The sequence below is a fragment of the Rhinolophus hipposideros genome (assembly GCF_964194185.1).
Source record: "Rhinolophus hipposideros genome assembly, chromosome: 15".
NCBI lineage: Eukaryota > Metazoa > Chordata > Mammalia > Chiroptera > Rhinolophidae > Rhinolophus > Rhinolophus hipposideros.
The window spans coordinates 29,738,323-29,764,508 of record NC_138061.1 but is presented as its reverse complement, the minus strand read 5'-3'; the positions used below and the strand labels follow the sequence as shown (position 1 = coordinate 29,764,508).

General features: G+C 39.4%; 1 protein-coding gene and 1 long non-coding RNA gene across 6 annotated transcripts in view; both read right to left on the bottom strand.

The window, feature by feature from the left end:
- Positions 1-1,766: 1,766 nt before the first annotated feature.
- Positions 1,767-8,407, bottom strand: LOC308508485. Its single transcript, XR_013995037.1, has 3 exons — positions 8,298-8,407; positions 2,179-2,228; positions 1,767-1,899 (listed from the first exon to the last, which is right to left on the bottom strand). It is a non-coding gene; the product is annotated as an uncharacterized lncRNA (long non-coding RNA).
- A 7,816-nt stretch (positions 8,408-16,223) lies between these two features.
- Positions 16,224-26,186, bottom strand: part of IDE (insulin degrading enzyme) — a 112,846-nt gene continuing 102,883 nt past the window's right edge. For all 5 annotated transcript variants that reach the window (XM_081075233.1, XM_081075232.1, XM_081075230.1 and 2 more), the window contains 5 exons: positions 25,870-26,142; positions 24,724-24,785; positions 20,214-20,286; positions 19,458-19,525; positions 16,224-18,780 (listed from right to left, as the gene is read on the bottom strand). In XM_081075233.1, coding sequence (XP_080931359.1) covers positions 18,685-18,780; positions 19,458-19,525; positions 20,214-20,286; positions 24,724-24,785; positions 25,870-26,142 — 572 coding nt within the window. In that variant the 3' untranslated portion in view covers positions 16,224-18,684. The remainder of the gene's footprint in view (positions 18,781-19,457; positions 19,526-20,213; positions 20,287-24,723; positions 24,786-25,869; positions 26,143-26,186) is intronic.

Sequence of the window (26,186 nt, the reverse complement as noted above, 5' to 3'; positions counted from 1 at the left end):
GACTCTAAGACCACTCCGAGGAGCCATGCAGACACTGAGGAGGATCAGGGGACAGGGCACAGCCAACATGCCTGCCAGCCTCCAGCCCTGGCCCTGGCACGCCTGCCAACCACCACCGCTCCAGCGCAAATCAGAGAAGGATTCCCCATTTTGGAAGCAAGTCAGCCTGGGCCAGAACAGCAAAGACAGCCTAACTGAGCCAGGGTCTGGGCACCATGCTTATGCTTCTGCCATAGTCTTCTGGAATCCAAGTGGGTCTCAGGCAGCCCAGCCAGGCCTGTGGCTGTCCCCCATGGAGCGGACCTGTGAGGAACCACGGCCCGGTACAGCCCCCCAGTGTGTCACTGTGGCCTGCAGTCCATGAACAATGTGAGCAGCAATATCAGGAGCGGAGCCTCCAAGGGCATCCAAAGGAAACCCCACCCATGCTAGGCAGCCCTGTAGGTGCTAAACCCAGAGATTTTACCCTCACGTGAGACCCCCCACCTCGCCCTATGGCAACAACCACACCAGCAGGGGCCGCTGGGAGCTTCTTCAGGAAGTTCAAGTTCAAATCTACAGGAAGAAATGTTTGTTCGATGTTTGCCACAGGAACCCGAATGAACCTGAAAGCAAAGCGAGAGGGAAGTCACTCTACCCTCATGTGGTAGGCAGCAGAGGCAGTGATTTAAAAAAAAAAAAAAAATGGCTTTCCAGCAGTCAAGCCGTGCTGTCTACACTTTGGGTGAAGGATGAAGGTCACGAGTTCCGTGGAGCCGGAGGAGATGTCGGGGGCCCCCCTACACCTGAGCAGCTGCTGTGCAGCGGGTGAGCAGGACTAGCAGATGCGACGGCCAATACACACTGTAGGGAGGCCTCTCCACCCGGTAAATATACACGTGAATCCTGTACCTCCATGGACTTCAGAAGCATCGAGACAACGCTACTGGGGGACAAGAGGAGAGGCCGCCCAGAGCATGGATGTGCTGCCGCCACCTCGGCCAAACTGCAGGCCCGCTTGCTGGTGTCTCATCTGGAGCCCTGTTCCCTCTGTTGCCCTTCCTTCCCATCTTCTCCTCCACCTCATGGGAGGGGAGATGGCTCTGGAAGAGACACACACAGAATTCCAGTGAGAACAGGCGGAGGCTACCTACTCAGAGCTTGCTGGGGTTAAAGTTGGCCCCCATCACCTGGGACTGGCAGACTCCAGGCAGGCAGGGCCATGGGGGAGCTTTCTAGTGAATGGGAAGGCTCCAGTTGTGCTGTCGGAGGCTGCTGACCAGCGGCCACCTTGCCTCCCTGCTCCATTGGGACAGAGGAGACTGGATATTCATCCCACTGCAGCTAATAAAGTTGGGGAAATACCAAAGAGAGGAAGGATTACAGATGTAAAGCAACCAAAAATAGTCACAAGTGTCCATAAGAAAGAGTGTATCAGATGAAGGTCAGTGAATGTGCTATGATTACCAAACTGATTTCCTTCTGTGACTCTAATCCACACTACCAGGAGGGTATTCCAAGAGAAAAATTACTATCCTGAAGGAACCACCTTCCTTAAATGAAAACACTTGTTTGGATATTTGTTTAAATATTGTTGTCAAGAGCATGATAATTTTTTTTTTCCTTAAAGAGGGCGCAGCTCACAGTGGCCCATGTGGGGATCGAACTGGCAACCTTGGTGTTATTAGCACCACACTCTAACCAACTGAGCTAACCGGCCACCCCATATGATAAAATTTTTATAAAAAAATGTGATAGATGGAAGAAACATGTATATCCTGACAACATCATTTGATATCCCCCTTGATCCAGCGTACCTAGGGTGGAATAAATCCTTGGAATTCCCAGGTACTCAAACAAATTACCTTCTTAATTCCAGTTAGTTTGAGATGAGTTTCTGTCACTTGCACCCAAGAGAATCTGGAATAAATAAATATTTGAATAGAATTTGCACTTAACATTTGTTGATTCTATTTATTTGGACTATAGATATAAACAGACTTATATGAGAGCATTTTTTAGTTAAATCAGAAAGAAGAAAAAAATGGAAATGATTATAGATTTTTTTATAACCCGCCATTTGTGAGAGATTGATAAATTTTATTTTCTTTACAATTATTTTTAGTTTATAAGGTTTAGTTTTTCTTAATGCAAGTGGGACAAAAACACATATAACAAAAAAGAAGAAAGCAGTCCTACCGTATTTAGAAAAAGTTTTAACTTCCAGGCAAGACCGGTTCTATTTATTCCTGAAAAGGAACAAAATTTGACATAGATTTAATGTCAATGTTGAAAGAATATATAAATAAAGTGACAAGGAGGCAATAGCAAAATTCTGGAAGCAAGAATTCAGGTGTATGAGTAGTAACTTTTTAGCAAACATGAGAAAGCCAAAATAAGCCAGCAGTGGCAGAAGTGTAAGCAGACTCATTCCTGCTGCAGGTCCCTCAAAAGCTCTGAACTTGAGCTGTATCAAACCCTTTATGAATGTCCAAATCTGTGTTTTCTCCTGCCCTCCCACACATGTGTGGCCAGTTGGAAATGTCTGGTGTGGGTTCATCTGTCCCTCATTTCTAGAGCAGGGTCTGAGACCCCACCCCACATCTCCTATGCTCTGCATCCATACTTCTTTTGGATATTAAAAGTTGATTGATGAAAAAAAAAGGTTATTTAAGGTGTATTGTCAGGGACTATTCTATGGAAGAACCAGTGGGTTAAAAATTGGAGGAGTCACTGGAAGTGTGGAGACAGAATGGCTGGAAGAATTCCCCTTTCCCACTGGAAGGAGACTGGAGGTTTACTCTTTGGAGATGTTAGTTAATTCAACAAAGCTCTGGACTTTGGGGCCCCAGTCTCCCCGGTAGGCAGTCAGGCTGTGCTGAAAACATGGGAACAAGTGAGAATCTACACATCAAACGGTGAGACCCTCTCCCCGCTTGTCTACGAGGCTCCCCAAATATTAGTGGTTAATTTAGGGGGCAGCTTTCAGGCTGCCTTTACTTCTGTTTGTATGTTATGAATTCTTTACAATGACATGTATTATATATATATATATATATATATATATATATATATATATATATATATATACACACACACACACACAAATAAAAATTCAGGAGGTAAATTACTTTCAAGTTAGATATACCAGACGTCAAAAAATGTGTTGAATTGCTCCTACAATGAAATGACATCTGGCAGCTAAACTGGAGTGAGCATCTGATTAAGTTGATAATAATCCGTTATTCACCAAGATTCATCCACCTGCCCTTTGCGTAGATATAACTGAGCAAGCCTTTAAAAAGGAAGAAATTGGGGTTACGGTCACACAACTAATAAAAGTCTGACTAGAATTCAAACGGGTATGGCTGGCGCCAAAGTCGAAGCCCTTCCCCCACACCACAGACCATCAGGGGCTCCGTAATCACTGTCAAGTTGCCACCCGCAACTCTGGAACTGCGTATTCATTACTATGAATTAGTCTCAATTTTTGGTAAAAACTATACTTTTTAAAAATTCACCAAATATTAAGTAGATGGCAAGGTAGTTACCCAAAATAATATCCAATCCTTTCCCCGCAATATCTCAAAGCTTTCCGATGGAAATCCAAATCGTGACTGGCTTTCTAGATGGCCGTTTGGTAACGTGTCAATGTCCTTAACAGCGATGATGGGCGCGCGCCGAGGGCGGGGTTGCCAAGGAGCCCAGCGCCTGCTGCCCGCAGGCCTCCGGGAAACGTCCTCGCGGGGCGCAGTGACTTCAAGTCCCAGCTCCAGGGACTCAGGCCCTGGTGCTTGGCGCCGCTACTGGAGGCACTGAAGCAGCAAGAGAAACTTCGCACGACAAAAAATTCATTTGCAAGTTGCCCAGAAAGGGTAGAAGATCTTAGACGCTGTGGCCAAAGGGCAGGCGGCCATGCAGAACGTGAAGGGCTTGGAAGAAACAGCGACAGTTTCCTCCTGTTAGATTCGACTATAAGCTAAGGCGGAAAGCCATCTGCGGGAGCGGATGTGGACACAGATAAAACCTAGAATTCTGACGCTGATACTTGACATTTCACGACTAGTTTCTGACTATTCGGCTGTAGATAACAGCAGGTCATCTAAAACAACCCCACACTCACAGAGACTGTCGGTCCATGTCCTGCACAAAGAGATGGAGAGATTTCAGAGGCGAAGTCCGCAGCAGGCAAGTGCTCGGCTTCTAGCCACAGAGCCAGTACAAGGAACATTATCTGAGATAAAGAGGGGCATTACATAACGAAAACGGGGTCCATTCCCCCCAAGAAGACTTTAATGTGGATGAGAGTAACAACAAAGCACGAAAACATGAGCCAAGAATTGATATAGCTGCATGGAGAAATAAACCAATCCCCTATTATATTTGGAGACGCCAGTACCCCTCTATCAGAAACAGACAGAGCCAACGGGTAGAAAATCCTCCTACTTCCTCGTCAATTACCTTTGCCTTCTACAAGTCCACTGTCACTGTCACCTGGGCTGCTCACAGAACTGGCATATGACACGACTCCAGGCTTTAATTTTATTTCTTTTCTTCTATTTACTTTGGATTTAATTTGCTTTCTAATATACTAAGGAGGAAGCTTATAGATTTTATATCTTTCTTCTTTACTAATATATGCATTCAATGCTATAAATTTCCCTCTAGCATTGCTTTTCCTGCATCCCACTAATTTTGGTAAGTTGTGTTTTCATTTTCATTTAGTTTTTAAAAATTTTTAAATTTAAGTTGCATTATTACATCTATGTATTTTCTAAAACCTGTGAGCAAATCTTACACTAATTTACTCGTGATGAGGTTGATTTCTATTTGCATAATTCTTATTATGATCTTATTTCAAAAATTTCCACTCGATCAAATATATGGTGATGGAAGGAGAACTGACTCTGGGTGGTGAACACACAATGGGATTTATAGATGATGTAATACAGAATTGTACACCTGAAATTATGTAATTTCATTAACAATTGTCACCCCAATAAATTAAAAAATTTTTTTCTACTCTATAATATATGGACAATATTACCGTCCTGTTTTATTTTTCAGTCTTTTGTCAGTTTATATGGTCTATTTTATCAAAGTGAGCTAGGAAAAGTATTGAAAATATTTCTAGAGGCTAAATCAGATATATTTCTATCCACGTTATTTTTTTAAGTTAGTTCCTAGAATTTTCCCCAGTGGTGGGAAGAATATTTTTGGTTGGCAAGCAACAGTACCAAGGATAATTTTACCTATCTTCCCACATGTTTGCTCTGCTTGGTACATTATATAAATTGGAGTTGCTGCAGCTGTAAAATAAGAGAATGGGTTTTGTGTGGTGCTTTTTTATGGAGAAGTGCTTTGTCCCCATCTGGTGGACAACTTTATCTTTGCAACGTCACCCATAGTTTTCAGGCCTGGATGTCCTTTAGTATCACCAGTGGTTCTTGTAAACTAGCCCGGTACCCAGGTCCCTCCCCAGACTAATTCAATCAAGTGTGGAACAGGACCAGGCATCAGCACTTTTTTTTTTTAAAGATCTGTAGCTAATTTTAAGGTGCAATTAAGGTTAAGAACCACTGAGTTAGTAGAAGCTTTAAATTGGTAATGAATCCTGGACAATCATTCCTCCTATAAGATTGCCATAAAGGAAAAAGAGCTATCTACATAGGTAAATTCTATACTCTCCCAGAGGCCCTTTTACAACTTTAGGAGCGGAGATCATCAAGGAGTTGCTAAGAATATAAGAAATTTAAATCTAAATTACTTCCTGTGTGACTTTCCCTATGATGACATAGAATGTGCCGAGAAAAGACACATGCATACACACACACACACACACACAACACACACACTATCAATCAGACTGGTCCCTGGGCAAAACTGTCAAGTAGTTTCAATCTGATTTTGATATCTTATGTATTTACCAAAAACTTGCTTACACATTTTCTCATTTAATTCTCTCAAGCACTGGATGAAATGAGTATTCTTCTTCCCACGAGTGCTAATACTCACCTACAGAACACAGAGCCCTAGAGTCTCTCAGGTGCCCACTCAGACCCTGCATTTCCCTCCATCGTTTTGCTCATTCAATCTTACACTGCCAGAATCAGCTTCCTTTTCAGCTTGCTATCTTTTTAAAAAGCTTCTCTAACTAATTCCCACTGATGATGGCTCAGCATTCATTATAATACATGCATTACTGGTATCAAATGTAGTTATTAAAAAGGGGACCAAGTTCTGCTCCTGGCAATGGTTGACCAGATGGTTCTGAACCCTCTCACTGAAAATGAGCTTAATCTGGAATATATACAACTCCTACAACTAAGAAAAAGAGTGAGAACACAATTTTTGAAAAGGGCAAGAAAAGGAAAGGGAATATCAAAGTAGTCAATACGCATATGAAAAGGCTCTGAATCTCATTAGTATACAAAGAAATACAAATTAAAAGTACACCCATCAGAATGGCCAAAAATTGAAAAGACTAAGAATGTCAAGTGATAGTGCGCAACTGCAACTCTCATACCGTGCTGGTGTGTAAATAGGTACAACCACTTTGGAAAATTGTTTGGTGGTTTCTCCTAAACTTAAACATACATACATATCTTCTAACATAGCAATTTCACTCTTAGGCACACACACAGAAATGCATGTAAGTGTGTACCCAAAGACATGTTTCAGAATGTTTATAGCAGCATTATTTATAAATAACCCAAAACTGGAAACCTAAATGTTTTTTGATAGTAGAATAGATAAATTGTGATCTATTTATACAATGGAAAAGCAGAAAAAACGATAGCTACACACACAATAAATGGGTAAATCTGACAAATGCAATTTTGTACAAATAAAGTTAGACACAAACAAAGCATTTTAAAATGTCATTTATATAAAATTTAAAGCAGGCAAAAACTAATCTATGCTGTTAGAAGACAAGATAGTGATTACCTTTAGGTAATAGGAGCAGGTAGTAACTGCAAAGGGGGAAGATAATGATATATTTCTTGCCCTGAGTTGTCATTACATAGATGCGTTCACTTTGTGATAATTAATTGAGCTGTAAACCATTGCGTGCACTTGAATTTTAAAAAGTTAAAAACCAAAATGAGATACTCAAAAATAATTTTGAAAAAATGAAGACTTCCTTGTGTTTGTCATCTGAAGTAGGGGAGTTTTAACTGATGGGATGTAACCGGCAGTGTTCCTCAAACTTTACTGTATGACTCATCTGGCGATCTTGCTGAAAAACAGTTGATCCAGTATTCTGACATAGGGCCCAAGATTCTTGCATTTCTAGCAAGATGCCCATATTTTGAGTAGCAAGGACCTAGGGCTTTCCAAACCGTGTTCCACAAATAGTAATGTTTTGAACTATTAATAGATGTTATGAAGATTGCTAAAATCTAATCAAAATTGACTTTTAAAATATAATACTAAGTACTTTTAAGCCGTTCCTCTTATTTTGTGGTAAATTGTCTTAAAAATAAGTGTGCCATACTTGAGAATAATAAACTCAATAAACATAAAGCTCAATAAACATAGCTATGTGCCAGGCATGGTAACACTACCTTATTGAATCCAGAAGAATATGCCAGAAAGTGGCAGGAAACACCGCCTGATTCTGAACACACACATTTGGCATCTTGCTGAATAAGTAGCACTTAGCAACTGGCATCTCTGTGTTGGATTGTCTATTGCAGGAGCCAGCAAACTTTTTCTGTAAAAAGCCAGGTGGTAAATATTCAGGCTTTTATACCATAGGGTCTATGTCACAACTACTCAGCTTCGCCCTCATAACGTGAAAGCAACTATAAACAATATGTAAATGCATGGGCATGACTGTGGTCAGAAAACTTTAATGATGAAACTGCTGCCAGGCCACAGTTTGTGACTCTGGTCTATTTAACCTTTAGTCAATGATATGTGTCCTGTCTTGAAATTTCCACATAGTTTATCTTAGAAAATATTTTAAAATCTCTAATAAAAATCATTTTCTATTAAGATGTCACAAATGAGCTTTCACTTTTTGAAAACAAATATTCCATGTGTATATTACATCTCAAGAAGAACTTTTTGGTGCCATGAATGGTTACTCATGGTCAGATAAGTTTAAAAATGGCCATCTAAGAACAAAAGAGTCCCCAAATTAAATGATATATGGAGTGATAACACAGGGACTAAGTCTCAGTCTAAAATTACATTCTTGAATCACACACTTGCTAGGCCACTAGCTTAAGAGCACAATGGTTTCCCAGGACTAGCAACCATCAATCATTAGATTGCTAAGTTGATGTACAAACAGCACAGAAATAACATACCTGAATTTAGATTCCATATAGAACTTAATCAGGCTGAATCCATACCATGAAGCTGTCAGAGATAAATAAAGCCGGACATTAATAATTAAAGTGACAAAAAAACAGATTTTTTCTTTTTCTTTCAGTAACTACTGACAGTAAGGCAAGGAACTAAGCTCCATTTCAATTTGTGAGGCTGTGACTAGGCATTTCAAAGGGAGAATGAGTGCCTGGGACTCAAGTGAAAATTGCAAAGGGTTGGTCAGGCCAACTGTGTCTGCTAGCGGGCAACTATCCAAGTTGAGATTTTATCTTCCCACAGAGACTGAGAGACCGAGGCCCTCTCCTTCGGGGTGATTACATATCCAAGGAATGGTTTTGAGGTCCTTGAGAAAGACACTCCTGGGTTTTAGGAGATACGTAACATCTCAAAGAGACAGAGAAAGGATTCACAGTTGTAAACCCTTTTTAGTTCATGCTCTAACCTGCAAGAACCAACCATAAATTCTTTGAAAGCCTTGAGATTTCCAGACAAGAATTCCAAAGGAGACTGGGTTGTCCCAGGGACTCCACCTTAGGCGGCTGTCAATAGAAGCTATGGTACAGCGTGGGCAAATCTCTTACGGTAGGGGTTTGAACAGTGTTCACACTGAGAGTTTTTGCCATTCTTGAGGCCCATTTGTTATTGTATGTTGTTTTAAGTTCTTGGTACACTTGGAAGGTATAACCAGAAAGGAAAAATGGTGTTTTAGAATCAAAAGACCAAACTTACCAAACTTTGTTAACAATTATAATTAGACTAAGCCCAGCTAGCTCAAGTCTCAGAAAGCCAAAATGAAGACTGACATTTGTGGAAGTTCAGCTGACTTGGCCATGAAACAGGTCTAAGCAAAGCCTAAAGTTGCTTAATGAGTTCCTCCTTTTGGGAAACTAGGGACTTTATTGTGGATGAAACTCTGTGACAGAGTTCAGATATTGGTTCAAAGGTGCAAGTGACCTTTAAAAAAGGAAAGGCTTTGAAGATTCTAATTAGCCAGTAAAACTCCAGTCTAGTGCCCACACTGGTCACTTTTTGGGATTCGGCCAAAGCAGATATATTGACAGCCTCTATGCTTTACAAAATACGTGGAAAGGAAGGCAAATACCCATTTTGATCAAATTGCAATTATAGCAATTACAGCTGCAGTGGTGGATGTACGCAGAGGTCAAATAGCTGACGTGCTTTTATTTTGCTCCAAAGTGGTGATGGGAGGAAGATCAGGTTAGGGAAGCCAGCAGCTGGCAGGTGAAGCACAATTTGATAGGTTAGGGTAACCAGAACATTACGTTCATCGGTTCCCTGTTCTGGTTGAATTTAATCTGGAGATTAAAGGAGACTCAGGTCAGTAGGAACATTCAGTATGTCGGACTGTGACTTCACAAAATTGGTACAGTTGGAGCAAGTGACGAACAAACCTCCTGAAAGCCGTGGACCAAGCATAATAGGCTCAGCATGCCCTCCAACAATATTCTGAATTTCCTTGAAGTTGTTCTTTTGATTTTAACATTCTTAATTTCTCTTGAATGCTAATGAAGATCATTATAATCAAAAGGGAATGCAATAGCGTAATGCTTCCCATTTTTAGATTTACTGTACTTGACTTTCTTCTCTTGTGATTTTAAATAGTATGTATTATCAACAAGTTTTCATAAGTACTTGTTAAATGACTTCTATCACAAGCACGGTAGCCCTCTGTAATAAAATAAAACCTTAAACTTGTAAAACAGGTAGATTAGAAAGTGATTAAGTATTAAAACATATTTATACCCTTTACAAAAGGCTCCATAATGAGGTTCCTTTGGCTAATTATCTCCCTTAGGGCATTTAGAATTAATGCAATTTACACTTGCCTTATAAACCATTTTGAGTACTATTTACAGAATTTCAAACTGTCCCCAAAATCTGCTATCAACCATTTTATCAAGTGGAACTATTAACACTTGTATTCTAAAGTGAACTCCATTAACTCTGTATTTCTAGCTCACCCTACCTTACAATCGTCAAAAGCTGCCTCCAAAATATTGCCCAAAATATGATCTTTTACTACTACAATAAAGGACTACTCTACAGGAAATTTTTGAAATATATATGCTAGAAGATATAAGCTTTTACTTGGTATTGTATTTCTAATTTTGGCTATTATAGTCTGCATGGAATGATACCTCATCCCATTTGGTAGTATTAAAAATATTTTTTCCAGCTTTTTATTTTTATAAAATATTTTCTTTTTTTTTTTTTAAATGTTTCCTCATGTCCTTTGATCCTATCTCCTAACCATGACCTCCAGGCAATCACTGATCTTCCTTCTCACGGTAGTTCTGCCTCTCCTTTTGATGTTAATTTGCGTTTCACTGATGACTAATGATTTGAGTATCTTTTCATGGACCAGTGTTTATATCTCCTTTAGTGAAGCATCTATTCAACTTTTACCAGATTTTTGTCTTATGATTTTAAGTTTCCCATATATTCCTTCGTATGTCCTTGGTCTGATTTATGTATTGCACATATTTGCTGCCAGGCAGCAGTTTGCCTTTTTATTTCCCTAATGTATCCTTTGAAGAGAAGACATTTTTAAACTTAAAAACCTTCAATTTGTCCATTTTTTTCTTTGATGGTTAGTGATTTTTGCAGCCTAAGAAATTTTTGCCTAACTTAGAAAAGATTTTCTCCTCTTTCCCAATAAAGTTTTATAGTGCTTAAATCTGTAGTCCTTGTTGCATTAATTTTGTATATACTATGAGGTAAGGGTTAAGGCTCAATTTTTTGTTCCATGAAGATACCCAGGTGTTCTTGAATCACTGTTGAAAAAGCTATTTCTTTCCCATCAAAGAATTATGACACTTTCATCAAAAAAATCAATTGAAATCAACTTGGGGGTCTATTTCTGGACTATCCTCTTCCATTGATCTATATATCTATCTTTAAGTCAACACTGCACTATCTTGATTACTATATATTTTTTTTAATAAGACCTGCTTTCAGGAAGGATAACTGTTCTTCTTTTTCAGAATTAGCTACTCAAGATTGCATGCCCATGTATATCTAAAAATCAGACTGTAAATGTCAGCCCCTAAAGGCTGCTGGAATTCTGATAGGCATTGCTAAGAATTTATAGATCAATGGGGGAGAATGGATATCTTAAAAATACTGTCTTCCACTCCATGAATACGATGCGTATATCCTTTTATTTAGGTCTTTAAAAATGTCTTTCAGTAATGTTTTTAAGTTTTTTAAGTTTTCCAAATTTAAAAAATTTTACCCCTAAGTACTTTTTGGTACTATTAAAAATTTGAATTTTGCTGACAGTTAAATTTGAATTTCCTGCAACCTTGTTAATTCAGTTAACAGTAGCATTTTTGTTGTCCTTAGAAATTGTTTTTTATGTGCTCATGTCATCTGTGACTAGACAGTTTTACTTCATCCTTTCTAACCTCTGTTGCACTGACTAGGACCTCAGATACAAGTTTGAACACAAGTGGTGAAAGCATACATCCTCATCTTGGTGCAGATATTAGGGGGAGAGTGTTCAATGTTTTATCATTCAATATGCTGTTACCAGTAGGTATTTTGTAAATTCCCTTTATTAGGTTGAGGAAGTTCCCTTTTATTCCTTATTTGCTGAAAGATTTTATTATGAACTTTGTAAAAAATTTTTTACTGTATCTATTAAAACGTGTTTTTCTTATTAATTCTGCTACTATGGCAAATACTACTAATTGAGTTCCAAATACTATACCAATCTTACATTCCTGGGAAAACCACTTTGTCACCATGTAAGATTGGCATAATAGAAAATGCACTGTATAAAAAAATTCCTTTTTATACATTGCTGGATTCAAATTGCTAATATTTTGTTAAAGACTTTTGGGACTTTTTAAAGGGTAATTGGAGTTTTCTTTACTTTAAATAACTTTGATTTTGTTATCAAGGTAATGCTGGCCTCATAAACACTGTCCTCATAAATAGGGTTCTCTCTTTTGTTGTAAAATTTTATGTAAAATCAGTACAATTGCATCTTTAAACATTTGATAAAATTTACCAGTGAAGCCATGTGTGCTTGGAATTTTCTTTGTGGTAAGGGGAGTAATTCAATTTCTTAAATAGATAAGGGAATATTCAAACTTTCTATTTCTTTTCATATCTGCTTTGATAATTTGTCTTTCAAGAAATTTATCTATCTCATCTAAGGTGTCAGATTTACAGGCATATAGTGTCTAACCAAAGACAAAAGAGACAAAGGCCAGACCTTCCTTTGGGTGAGGCCAAATTCCTTACTCCACACTCACCTTGTCATTAGGAGATACTTGATGATGTTATTTAGGGGTAAAGAGTCATGAAATCTTCAACCTACTTAAAAGAGAGAGGAGGCAGTAATGTGCAGCAAACATAAAACTGGTGAATACAGGGTGGACGGTACATGGGAATTCATTATACTATTTTTACAATTTCTCTATAAATTTAATGTTTTTCAAAATAAAAGTTAAATGACATATTCATATTCTATAACCCAACAATTTAAATAATCAGAAAAATCACACACGTACTCTGCACAAGTTTTATCACCGAACAAGGTTTGAAAACGCCTTAGACATCCCACAAAGAGGATTCGATAAACAAACTACAGTATGACACCAAACACCCCAAAACAACAAAAGATCACATTTTTTTCAAGAGTATCCACGTGGAAAATTCTCAATACAAGTAGACTACTGAAGGAAAAAGTTGCAGAGCTGAATATATGACCCTATTCTATATGTGTAAGAAAGAGACTGCACAGAAACGTAATGCAAATGTGGTTGTCTCTGAGTGGTGGGGTCACAGGTGAACTTGAGACTTCTTCACACTCCTTTTCTGAATTTCTTGAAGGGTTCCAGATACTCTTACTCCAGGGGCAACAGGAAGGAGAGCTTACATTGATTTAGGGGTTTAGCAGGCCAGGAGGCGTGGATCTGGATTAACCCCAATGGGGAGAGGGAATCTTGCTGTCAGTGGTGCTAACTGGCCATAGGGTAGCCCAGCAGAGCAGAAACAGTGGACTGGAGGAGACGCATAGGCTCACATCCGGTCTCACTCCCTCCAACATAGGCAACGGTTGGGAGATTAAGATGTTGCATGTGAAAAAATAGCTTCGTACAAACGTAAAAGCACCTGCTTTTCTACTTGCTCCACAAGTGCATTAATGGACATGGTAGCTATTACTATGGCAAATCCTCATGGAACAGTGAGATGCAGTGTTCAAAGATCTGAGTGGAGTTATGAATTTGTCCTTCCTACGTGATCCTGGGCAAGCGGTTTAGCCTTTCTGAGCCGATGTTCAGCTCTGAAAACCTGAGATAATGGTAATTTTTCTCTCAGTCCTCCTACGTCCGAAGGTTATTGTGGAAAATCGATTGTGGAAGATGTCTGTGAGGGTGGTCTGGAATCTGCGGAGTGCTTTATATTTATAATGTTAAGGTTAATTTAGCGCATTAGCTGTCCCAAATGCTGAATTATCTCTGAAGAGGTGGTCTTGGATGAGAACAGCAGCAACGCAATACTACCAATAAGCTTTGCCACAGGAAACCCTGGGGTGTTCAATGTTCAAATGAACAAGGACAACAAATGAATTTCGTTCCATGGGCAGCGCCGAATACTAGGGATCTAGGAGCCAGCTGGGCAGAGGCCTGGCCAGGGAAGGATTAGGATTAGGAGGGCAGGAACCACCCTTACAAAAGGGAGCTAAGTAGGTGAGAATCCTTGGTTTTCACCATAAACATTCCAAGAAGCTGTATTGAATAGCGGAAAGGACCAGATGATTCCCTATGTCAGAGAGGGACACTGCCCCAAGACATAAAATTTGGGGTTACCCTGGGCCTCTGGATGGGGCTGCTCCATCATCCCTGAGCATAATGCTGACTGTAGTGGATGGGCACCACTGTCCTAGGCTGGGAACTGAGGAGCGAGCACATTTCCTCCGAGACGCCTGTCTGAACTAGCCAGGCAGCACACAAGCAGAAAAATTGTCTTGACAGTGTCAGAGGCCAGAGATATCTGCCTAACTTTCTGCTGGAGATGCTGCAGTAAGATGCAATCACAAGCTGTAGAGGAAAGAAATTCTTGTTTTTCTACTCTTTTTATTTTCCTCCCTGTAATGCCAGGGACAAATCTTTCTGGGTTTGGGGTCATTGACAACACCCATAGCAAGGAGGTCAGCTTCTTACCCTGAGATTCCTGTTTCATAAAAGTGATCTCTTTTTTTTTCTCATTAAACTTTGTTTTAATGAGTCTCAAAATTCTGTGGCAGATTTTTGGTCAAGCTGTTTCCACTAAAAAAGTACTGATTTAAAAAACTAATAATTTAAAAACTGCCAGACACAGAAAACAAATGGTCCACAAAACATTCTCTTCTTCTGAAGGATTTATGATGCATTGTAATCATTAGCCAGTCTTTTACTATTAAACTTAAATGGCCAGTTGAGACAAACAGTTCTGAGACCGTTCTTCCACCACTGATTAAAACTGGGGTGGCGGGTATTGGGGATAATATTCATTTAGGCTTCTGAGCTTTCTGGGAAGACCTGGTGACCTTGCCAGCTCCAGTTGCCTTCTTGTCTACTGCTTTGATGTCACCACAGCAATCGTCTGTCTCATATCACGAACAGCAAAATGGCCCAGAGGAGGATAATTCGAGAAGCTCTCAACATATGTGGGCTCACTAGGAACCATATCAACGGTGGCAGCATCGCCAGATTTCGAAAACTTCTGGCCACCTTCCAGCTTTTTCCCAGAACGACAATCAATCTTCTCTTTTAGTTCAGCAAATTTGCACGCAATGTGAGCTGTGTGACAATCCAGCAGAGGTGCACATCCAGCACTGATTTGGCCTGGATGGTTCGTTCAGGATAATCATGTGAGCTGTGAAGCCAGCTGCTTCCATTGGTGGGTCATTTTTGCTATCACCAAACACATGCCATGACAGACATCTTTGAAAATCACATTCTTGACATTGAACACATTGTCCTCAGGAAGAGCTTCACTCAAAGCTTCATGGCCCATTTCAACAGGCTGTACTGCAGCTGTAACACTGACTGGAGCAAAGGTAACCAACCACCTTGCTGGGTCTGAGAACACCAGTGTCCACTCAGCCCACAGGGACAGCACCAACACCAACTGTGTAGACATCCTGTAGGGGAACATACAAGGGCCTGTCAGTTGGATGAGTTAGTGGCAGGATGAAATCCAGAGCTTCAAGCAGCATGGTTCCACCCACTGCCATCTTTATGGGTGACTTTCCATCCCATGAACCAAAGCACGTTAGCACTTGGCTCCAGCATGGTGTCACCATTTCAATCAGAAATTGGAACAAATGCTACTGTGTCAGGGCTGTAGCCAATTTTTAATGTAGGTGCTGACTTCCTTAATGATTTCCTCATATCTCTTCTGGATGTAGGGTGTCTCAGTGGAATCCATTTTAACACCAACAATAAGTTGTTTCACACCCAGTGTGTCAGCCAGAAGGCCATGATCACAGGTCTGCCCACTCTTGGAGACACCTGCTTCAAATTCACCAACACCAGCAGCAACAGTCAGCACAGCACAGTCAGCCTGAGATGTGCCTGTAATTGTGGTTTTGATAAAGTCTCTGTGTCCTGGCGCTCAGTGATGGTCACATAATACTTGCTGGTCTCGAATTTCCACATGGAGATATCAGTGGTGATCCCACGTTCACGTTCAGCTTTCACTTTATCCAAGAAACAGGCATATCTGAAGGAGCCATTTCCTATTTCAGGGACTTCCTTCTCAAATTTTACAACCGTTCTTTTGTCAATCCACCACATTTGTAGATCAGATGGCTAGTAGTGGTAGACTCGCCGGAATCTACATGTCTAATGATGACAAATTGATATGAGTCTTTTCCATTTTGGTTTAGCAGTAGTTTTTATGACATCTGCATTCTGGTGACAAACCCATTGAGAACAAGCATGATCTATTCTTAAGAGTGTGAAATCGACCCATTTATTTGACTAAATCATTGCTACCCAGATATACTTTAAAAAAAAATTCACTGTTTCTGCATTAGGAACAATGAAAGCAAGAAACATTGTTAAATCAGGATGTCGAGAGGTAGGTTGAGGATTGGCCAGTGAAATTGTAAAAATAATACGCAAACTCCAGAGGTTAAATTCAGGCGATTTATTGTAAACAGGATTATCCTAGCACTCCACCATACTGGCTGTGTCATACACATGCTCTCTCTTCCAAATCAACTAGTCAAAAGGACTTTATTAAAAAGTCACAGGTAACTAATAACTTAGTGTGTTTCACTAATCTCCTTCACTAAATAAGCATTGAGTAAATAGCAGTGTCGGGGTAGTCTGTTATTGCTCATGGACTGCAGCTTGGATCCATTAAAATGAACCCATTAGTATGCCTGAGTGATCCAACAGTAGCTCTAGATCCAATTTAGAAACCAGCCAATGCTGGAGCACACTGAGCCACGATCACAGGTTCCTGGAAGACCACATGCAATTCCTTTCAGATTTCTTCGCGTGCTTACTCATAAAAATGACACTGTGAAATTCCATCCATTTTTTTTTTTTAAAGAGCTAAAAGTTACTCAATAGCATATAACTTTCCACAGAAAAGGTAGGTGGATCATCTACTCTTACAGTGGTGGAGTTAAACACTCAGGACTAATTGTACATCCCTCTCATATATATTTGCAGTTTGATGAAAAGCTGCATAGTCTACAAATGCATAAAACATGATGATTGATGCACCTTCAGATGGACAAAGACAGGCTTCATACAAGGAAGCTCTTGAAGGTAGGGATAAAGATAGTTACAGCACCACATTTAGGTGACAGAAATGGAGCCCCGCTTTTGAAAGCAGCCTCCACAGCTGTGATTATATCATTCTGCTCCAAATTTAGATTATCTGGAAAATGGTAAATGTGAAAACTTAAGATGTGAAAAGATACGACTCTACAGAAAGAAGTCCTGGCAAGGCAACTCATATGGAGGTAAAATGTCACTTGAAAATGCCATTCTTTACTTTGCCTGAGTTAGTGGACATCAGGGCCCCTTACTGTTGTTACTAGTGCCTGTATGTGAAAGTATATTCATAATTTCTCTTGAAGTTTTAGAAACAGTAAATATTTCAAAACAGCTCTTCAACCTATAGTAACAATTTCATCTAAAATAGTATCTCATGAAAAGAAAAAAAATTTTTTAAGTCCACTCCAGTCATCATTTGTGTGTTTGTATGTCTATATTTATATATTTGAAAAATAACACTTAAGGCAGTATTAGACTGGTAGCAAAAATGGATTTCAGAGTCTTATGGAAATCATGCTACTTAAGAATCCAAGGCTTTATTTTTTTAAACCTCCAAAAAGGTAGCTTTGTATTCGTTGCCTTTTAAATTTATAATGGGGCGAATATTTTGGTTCATATACTCACTGTAATTTCACAATAGTAAAAAATTACAGCTGTCTACAATAGCTAATGTTGGAAAAGCATGTCACACACTCAGTGGGATCTGAAGTTCACCTTATTTGTACTTGTTAAATAAATACAGTAACATATTAATGGGAAAAAGTAAAACTGATAGAACACTGCAAACCAATTATGAACAAGAATGTTCATGTAATTCAATCAGAAAGAAACTAATCACGGTAATCCTGAGAAATTCAGTTTGGGATCAAGTTGATGTTAAGTAACTATATTTCTAGCACTATAAGTAAGTAGGGTGTTCTAGAGTTTTCCAGCATTTGACTAACTTGAATAAAAAAGATGTTCAAATTTTATAAAAAGATTAAAACCATGCCTTATAATCAGCAATTTCACTAATAAAAGAAAATCACATTGCTTGTACACTGCTTTGTTCATTATCTGCCAAATGTAATGTCTCCGCTGATTTACATGAAACTATTCAATAGAAAGCAAATTTGAGGGCCAATTTTTAAAAAAGGTATTATTACCTTTCTAAATGTTTTGAAGCCTTTTTTAGTCAACCTATGGGGCTCTTAGAAAAAAGATAACACATTTTCTTCTGACAAGTGACTATTTTACAGGACAGGGAGGGAAGAGTCTATAGGAATATCACCCATCATTTTAAGTATTGCTATATAAGGGAAATTTCTCTTAGTAAGGAAAAAAACTTTTTAAATATTTAAGAGGCATGTATTTTAAAAATACATCTATAAGATTTTGTAATTTAATTACTTTGGATTTTTAATATTTCTACATAATGACATTTGACAACTTCTTTTTTTCTGTTTATCTCTCTAATAGTGAACCAGAAACTACTAAAGTGGCCAAGATTGTTTTCCTAGCCCCTGGAAGACTCAGGAATGCATCCACTTGCATTTCACACCCATGGGAATCTTCAGAGTTTTGCAGCCATGAAATTAATATGTGGCTTCACAAGGGGAAACAGTGGCAAACCACGCTTGAACTCGGTCATGTTCTGAATCACTTCAGGCTGCAAAGAAAAAAAGGTTTCTCTTAGTGTGTTTAGCCTAAAAAGCAGACTGAATAGGACATTGACATTTTTCTTTTCTTCATACATACTAGTTTCTACCCCATATATTATGATCTGCTGACCTTTCTTGTTGGATCAGTAGGGCCAGAGGGTCTATGCAAACCTATGGTGAAGGTCCCCAGAGGGACTCTGGACCAGAAGAAGGAAGACACGGCTTTCCTCTGGGTATTCAGGGCTGGCATACTAAGGGCTCTGCACCAAGGCTTCAGCAGAGTGGCAGTGGCTGGTGTGCCCAGCCAGCAAGGACCTGGTTACATTGCCAGTTTCCTCCTCCTGCACGTAAATGCCAACCTTTCCAGATGACTAACATATGCAGTCCCTGTGGAAGGGGCTGGGAACAAATGTGGCTGGAGACGGCTTGCTGCAGAGTAAATTGAGCTAGAGGCAAAGGCAGACAAGGGCAGAAGCTGAGTTTCTGTGCAGCTGAAAAGAGACAGGTATGACCACTGGGAACCATCGGAAAGAATGGGGACCTGGCCTTTAAGGGAGACCTAAAATAGAGGCTCGAACACCAGGTGACCTAAAACCTCTAGGCCTTATGTATCCTGATGAACAAGCTCCTTCTAAGTAGGAAGTCCTCTAACAGTGCAATCTAACATAATATTTACATTTCTTACTTGTGGCAAGGCTGGTGCTTGTGACAAATTTATATCATTTTGACATGGGAACTCTCCAACCACAGGACCTATAAGAAAATAAAAGGTTTAGTGCTTTGCACTTACTGATACTAGCACACAAAAGCCACTTGCAAAAAATAATCGAAACGAGACAAGGCTCCTTAAAACCTGTGCCAGGCCCAGTGCAGGTACTTCTCAGATCCTCTTGGGTTACCTGCTCCCCCAAGGCCTTGATTGCTTATCCTGCCTCCTATCCGAAGTGTCCCCATTGATGGTTCATGATGTTACCATGGTTATTAAAGCACTGACAGCAGGTCTGACCTCACTGGACCCTGAAGCTCTGGTCACCAAAACAACCCAGAAGGCCGAAGGAGATAACGGTTGTGGGTAAACCTTGTCCAGTCAGAAACAGGAGACGGGAAGGACTGAACAGATCAATTGCTTATCCTTCCTCCCCACATGCACTGGCTCCATATGGCTTCTTTGGGGATGTCCCGCCAGCAACTAGCTGTGTTTTCTTACAGAACAGTGGCCAGCTTGGCATTGTGCCATATAGTGTTGGCTCTCTTCTTCACTGCCTCATTCTTTTTCCCCCCTCTTATTTTTGTTTTGCTAGAGCAGACCATGTTTCCAGTTAGTTTCCCTTCTGTACCCCTTTACTTTCTGATGCTTGATAAGTGATGTGGCTATGGCAAGGGACAGCTATCATGTGCCTAAAAATATACTTAATAACAAAAGTCATTATTAAATACTTACAAGAATCCATTTCTCTGGCAAGAACATGGACGGATACCTTATGTCTCCTCGGGGCATCTACTGCCAACATTTCCTAGGCAGAAAGAATCGCAAAGTCACCCTTTTGTTTCATTAAGGAACTTAAACTGAGGTGTTCTCTTATAACTATGAAGAATCAGCTCTTGCATATCCAGAAACACTAAAGATGCATCTTTTTCTTTCCCCTCACAGTATTTCATTTACATTCTACAAACATTAGGCAAGAATTATCCTTAACCCCATTTGACAGATGAGAAAACTGAGTCCAAGGAGATTAAGTGACGCGTGCTCAAACTCCTACAACTAATAAGTACCTGGGCTGGGATTAAAAACCTATCTTAGTCCTCATTGGGGTGCGAAGCAGAGCCCCATCTAGTGATCTTTAGTGTCTGCAGACACAATGGCCTGAGCTTAGTAAAGAGATGACCACAAAGCCTGCTCCTCTAAGAACCAGATTCTCAGATTCTGCACCAGGGCAATGCTGTGGTTCCTCATCTACCAAAAGCTAAGGAAACTATCACTTACTGAGTTCTGCCTTTTATCAGGCGCTCTCTATGTTAGCTCACTTGATTCTCTGTAAGCTAAGCATCATGATGATTCTTATTTTAGAGACACAAACTCTAAAACACAGAGAGATAAAATGACTTGCTGGAATCATACAGCTCATAATGGCTTCCACAGCCAAAAATGGCTCAAATCTCACTGCTAAAAAAAAGGTACATTCAAAAAAAAAAAAAAAAAGCTCATAAGGGACTGTATCAGAAGTGAGGTCCCTCTTGTTCTCTCCATTCCACCACGTTGCTTTGAGGGATTCCCCTTAGTTACTACCATGAATACCAGGAGTGGCAGATTGGCAGACAGATCCTGTGGGGAGGTGTCTCTTCACCTTTCCCTTAATGCTGGATCTTTACCTGTCTTTTTTAAGGGGAAAACACAAATTGTGAAAAAGCTTCCCCTGATGCCTCAGCTAGAAGTAATGTTTTGTATCCTCAGCAGAAGAGATCATCAGCGAAGCCAAATCCACTCAACTGTTATTTATGGAGAGTTATTATAAGCCTGGTCCTGTGCAACTGCAGTGGAAGCCCTGCTGATGCTCCATAGTAAACTTGACCATGGCTTCCTCCAACCGGCAGAATAGCCCAGGCTCATCTGATAGCATCTAACTTATTGAAGCAAACTTTTTGATTCGTGATAACCTTATGATTCTTCATTTTTCATTGCTTCCTTATCAACCTATATCAGTAGACAGTAGAACACTCTCTTCAGTTGCAGATTGTTCTCAACTTCCCAACCATCTTTGGACAATCCTCATTTTTCTAAAAACCAACCAACAAACCAACCAACCAACCAATCAATCAATCAACTGCATTTTTTTGCAAAATGTATTCTAAAGAAAACTAGAGTCCTAGGAGATACTTATAGATATTCAGTGCAAGTAAAAGGGTCTATGGTGAAATCAGTTTAGGAAATGTTTTGTTGATCAAAATTAAACAAATGCTGGACTAAAGGAGTCTTTTACTCTGGGGCTTCTTAGATCTTTTAAAATGTAAAACCAAACTCTGTGATTCTCTAAGAATGGAAATAAAGAGTGTAGACATCTTTAAACTTATGTAGTCACTAAACTCTTTTTTCTAGGTACCTCTATTATCTTATAGAACACTAGTGTACTATGGAACACAGCTTGGGAAATGTTGTTTGAGACTTAGCTTAAGCTTGGTAACACTCAGTTTTGAAGACAAGAAAAATTCAGACTTATAACTGCTATTTTTACAAATTCAATAATCAGGTATGACTTACGCAAATGAATAATTAAATTTGTGGAAGGAAATGAATAAATAAATTTGTGGAAGGAAAGACAAATCTCCATTTCTTCTGGAAACATTACAGTACATTATATTAGGACATCATTCTTTTTGAACACACATAACTAATAATGCCTTAAAATGAATGTTTAGAAACCAAAAGGAGCTGAACATGATCACCCTCTTTTGTAGGCAATTGAGAACAGATACCTAATCTCACAGAGTTGGACAGTCTTAAGCAGTAAATAAAAACAATTAAAACTTATAACATCAAGGAGGAAAACGTATTCTAACTTAAAGCATTCTGATGAAAACATTTAAAAAACCCTAGGATTAAGTATTGCTAATAAAGAGATAACAACAACAGAGACTGTTTATTAAATACTACTGTCAATCACTTTACATACCTCATTTCAATTAATTCTCCAATTAGTCTATTCTCTATTTTGTAAATAAGGAAACTGAGGCTTAGAAGCTTAAGTAACTTGGCCATGATCACAGAGCTAGCTAGTGATGGGGCCGACCCCTCAGGTCTGTATTCAGAGGCCACGTATGGTCCTGCTGTTGCCCCCACAGGTAAAAGCACCTTTGGAGAAGTTGAGATCACTGAGTGAGGTTGGCACTCTAAGCAGGGCTCTCTAGACAACTGAACAGCCTGGCAGTGGACATGTGTCCTCAGAATTGCTCCGACACTTAACACGGTCCCTCAGAGTCCTACGACGACTACCTGGGATTATATTTCAGATCACAATTTTGTTTTATTTACATTTTATCAACAAACTAGGTAGGTATTTTTATACATACATACATACATACATAGGAGTGGTGCCAAAAAATGTATACACATTTTAAGAGATGTTATCTATGTATTACTTTACAAAGTTGAATTGAATTATGGTAGCAATGTGTAGCATGACGTTCACTCAAAAGATGTTTTTGGGAATAATCGATTTTACTTCCAAGTATTACAATTTTAATAGTTTTTTCCTTTCTTAAAATGTATATACATTTTTTGGCACCCCAAGTGTGTGTGTGTGTGTGTGTGTGTGTGTGTGTGTGTGTGTAATTTTTTATAGCAGTTTTGGGTTCACAACAAAAATGAGTGAAAAGTACAGAGATTTCCCATACATCCATTGCTCCTACACATGCACAGCACCCCCCTTACAAAACATATGTATATTTTAAAGACTATTATTGCGAAAGAGCAAGAGTCGTTTAGATGAGACACTTGTCTTCCTTTATACAATGCAAAGGGATCTGTGAAGTAACGGAAATAACTTGCCCCGCCATTTCCACAGCCAACATGGCTCAAATCTCATTGCTAAAAAAAGGTACATTCCAAATACTGGCTTTTACTATCAAATTTTGAAACTAAAATAGTTGTTGCCTTCCTTTTCTTATCGCTAAAGTGTTACGAGCTATGTTGTACTTGTTTGCACATATGGAGAACAACAGCCTTGTAGTTTTTCAGAGGATTTGGGGGAAAGAAGTATAAGTGACTTGTAGACAGTGCAAGATCACCATTTTCCTCTAGGAAATTGTCAGCTCCCTCGGGTCAGGACATTTCCTTTTTCTCACTTGCCCCACAGCACCAACAGCGGTGAATTAAGTGGGTATTAGAAACTCCAATACAGGAGAAAAATGTGGTTAGCCTTCACTGTGCAAGTAATTTCACAAAATCATTCTGATGAGAACTGCAAGTACTGACTCCTGTACTGTCAGTTACACTATATCCCTGGAAAACGCCACTGTAAAGCAGATGATTTCCCTCCCGAAGTGATGTCAGCACAGGTGGGACTGAGTCCGTGATCAAACAACTGACACCTAATGAATCAGATATGAACCAGGAGACGTGGCTAGAACCCTAGCTAGGATATAATTTAAGGCACTATGGTAATTACAGAGGATACTTTTGCTCCTTATCCTGCAAAATAGACAATATTTTACGCAAATTAGAGGCCCCAATATATTACAAAGAATACATGGAACACTTTAAGCACAACTTTCTTGCAGCTTACATTTTAATTTCTGCACTTAGCGTCCTTATTACACATTATACACCCACTTAACAAAATTTTCACTACCCTTAGAATTTTGTTACAGGTGAGTAAAATTTAGATGGTGCAACCCTCTTAAAGCTGTACTGGGAAAACTTGAATGGTAGTGTTTCTTTTTTCTCCTAAGAAACTTTCTCAGTGGGCACAGGCATTGACAACTCGTAAGATCGTAAGACTCCTGAAGAAAGTCCAAAGGTGAGTCATCATTAATGTAAAAAAGCAGCCACAGTAGCACCGAAATGGTTGAAGATAATTTATAGTTGTCAGAGATTGGAGAATAATCTAATTCTCATGTTCTATTTGTTTTCTTTGTTCTTCCCTCCCACCAAACAAGCTCAGCAATGTTCTTTGTGGGCTGGGATAGGAACAGAGAGAAGAGACAAAAGGGTAGCTAAAGAGATGCATCTGGAAGCCAAGAAGGGCTTCCCTGGTCCAGAGGGAGAAGGAAACAGTACTGGGTGCAATATGAATTGTCTCCTTCTGCTAACAGTAATATGTGTCAAAAATATTTAAATCTATAAAAACGCCTTCATAAATCCTGCCCGAAAGGATTCAAAGTAGCAACATAGTAACAACACAGTACATACTATATTTCCTTATCAGTCAAAATCAAAATACATGAATTGAATTTACCTTGTAGAATTTTATGATATCTTCCTTGGTAAGTGTCTTTAAATATGCAACTTCTGTATTATCTGAAAAAGTAATCAAACAGTAATTTACTAAGAGTCCCATTTTAAGTAGCCCAGATACTATACTAAATGACAATATACTTCACTTCAACACTTCTAAGTATCTATATTTTTAAGTGATCATCTGCTCCTGCAAGTAGTGAGGAAATAAATTTCAAGTAAAAAGTTAAGAGGATATTCTGGCTCTCTACTTATGAGCTGTTGGATCTTGGGCTAGTCACTTTCACTTTTCTGAGCCTCAGTTTCCTCTCTGGAAATTGGGGATAAAAATGACTTAATGGGGCTTTATTGAGGACTAAGAAAAATGATAAACGACAACAACACATTGCTAGGGCACATGAGAAATGCTCAGTAAGTGGTAGGTATTATATTTATAGTGAATATAATTGCTAGAAAAATTACAGGTAAGAAAACAGAGGCCCAAAAAAGATGAGTTGGCCAAGATCATAGCTTCTTGGTGTTAGAATGAGAACACAACCCAACTCTCCTGACTTCTAGTGTAGCTTAGCACACCCACTGTGAATCTCTGCTCTAAAAGAAAGGTGAAAGGAAGCTGACAGGCAAGAGACTCTGGGGAGCACGCCCGTTTCTAAAAGCACGGACACATTTCTGGAGATCCCTACAGGCAAATGTCTGAACCCCTGTGCTTCCAGAGTAGCACCTGCCTCAACTGAGTTCAAACTGCAAATTTCTCTCTCTCTCTCTCTCTCTCTCTCTCTCTCTCTCTCTCTCTCCCCCTTTCTTTTTTTTTGTGTGTGTGTTACGGGAAATCAATACCTACATATCCACGCTCAGAGCCTCAGGGGCACAATGATTGAACACAAAAATGAAATTAGATTTATTATTACTGCATTATTATTATGTAGATCCAGCTCTAGCTTGAGAGAAGAAAAAAAGATGAAGTTTCCTTTTTAGGAAATTGTTATGTTAAATCACGGTTCTTTAGAAATGCTGTACCCTCACCCTCACTCCCAAATCAGTACTAGAATGTCATCTACAAAATGAATACCATTTTATAGAATGGCCTCAGTGTCCTCTAATATTACACTTATATGCCATGAACGTTGAGGCCCTAATGTTGCCTTACCTCTGTCAAAATTGTATTGCTGGGAGATGATTTCCCCCCAGTATTTAGCACACTCTGCAGAGAGTTTCTTTGGTTTGTCTAGTCGACGAATCGCTAATGCTTGAATGTGTTTTTGGAAGGCCTCTTCTGTCATGTCCTCTATGGACTTTTCCATGGTGATTAAGAAAGCTTCCACTCTGCTTTCTAGGTAGTGAGGAGGCTTCTCTGACTGGATGATGAATCGTAAGCCCTGTATGCCATTGGCTCGACGTGGCCCGCTGAACACGATATAGCCTGCAACACAAACACGAGCCAGTCAGGACCTTGACATTTGAGAC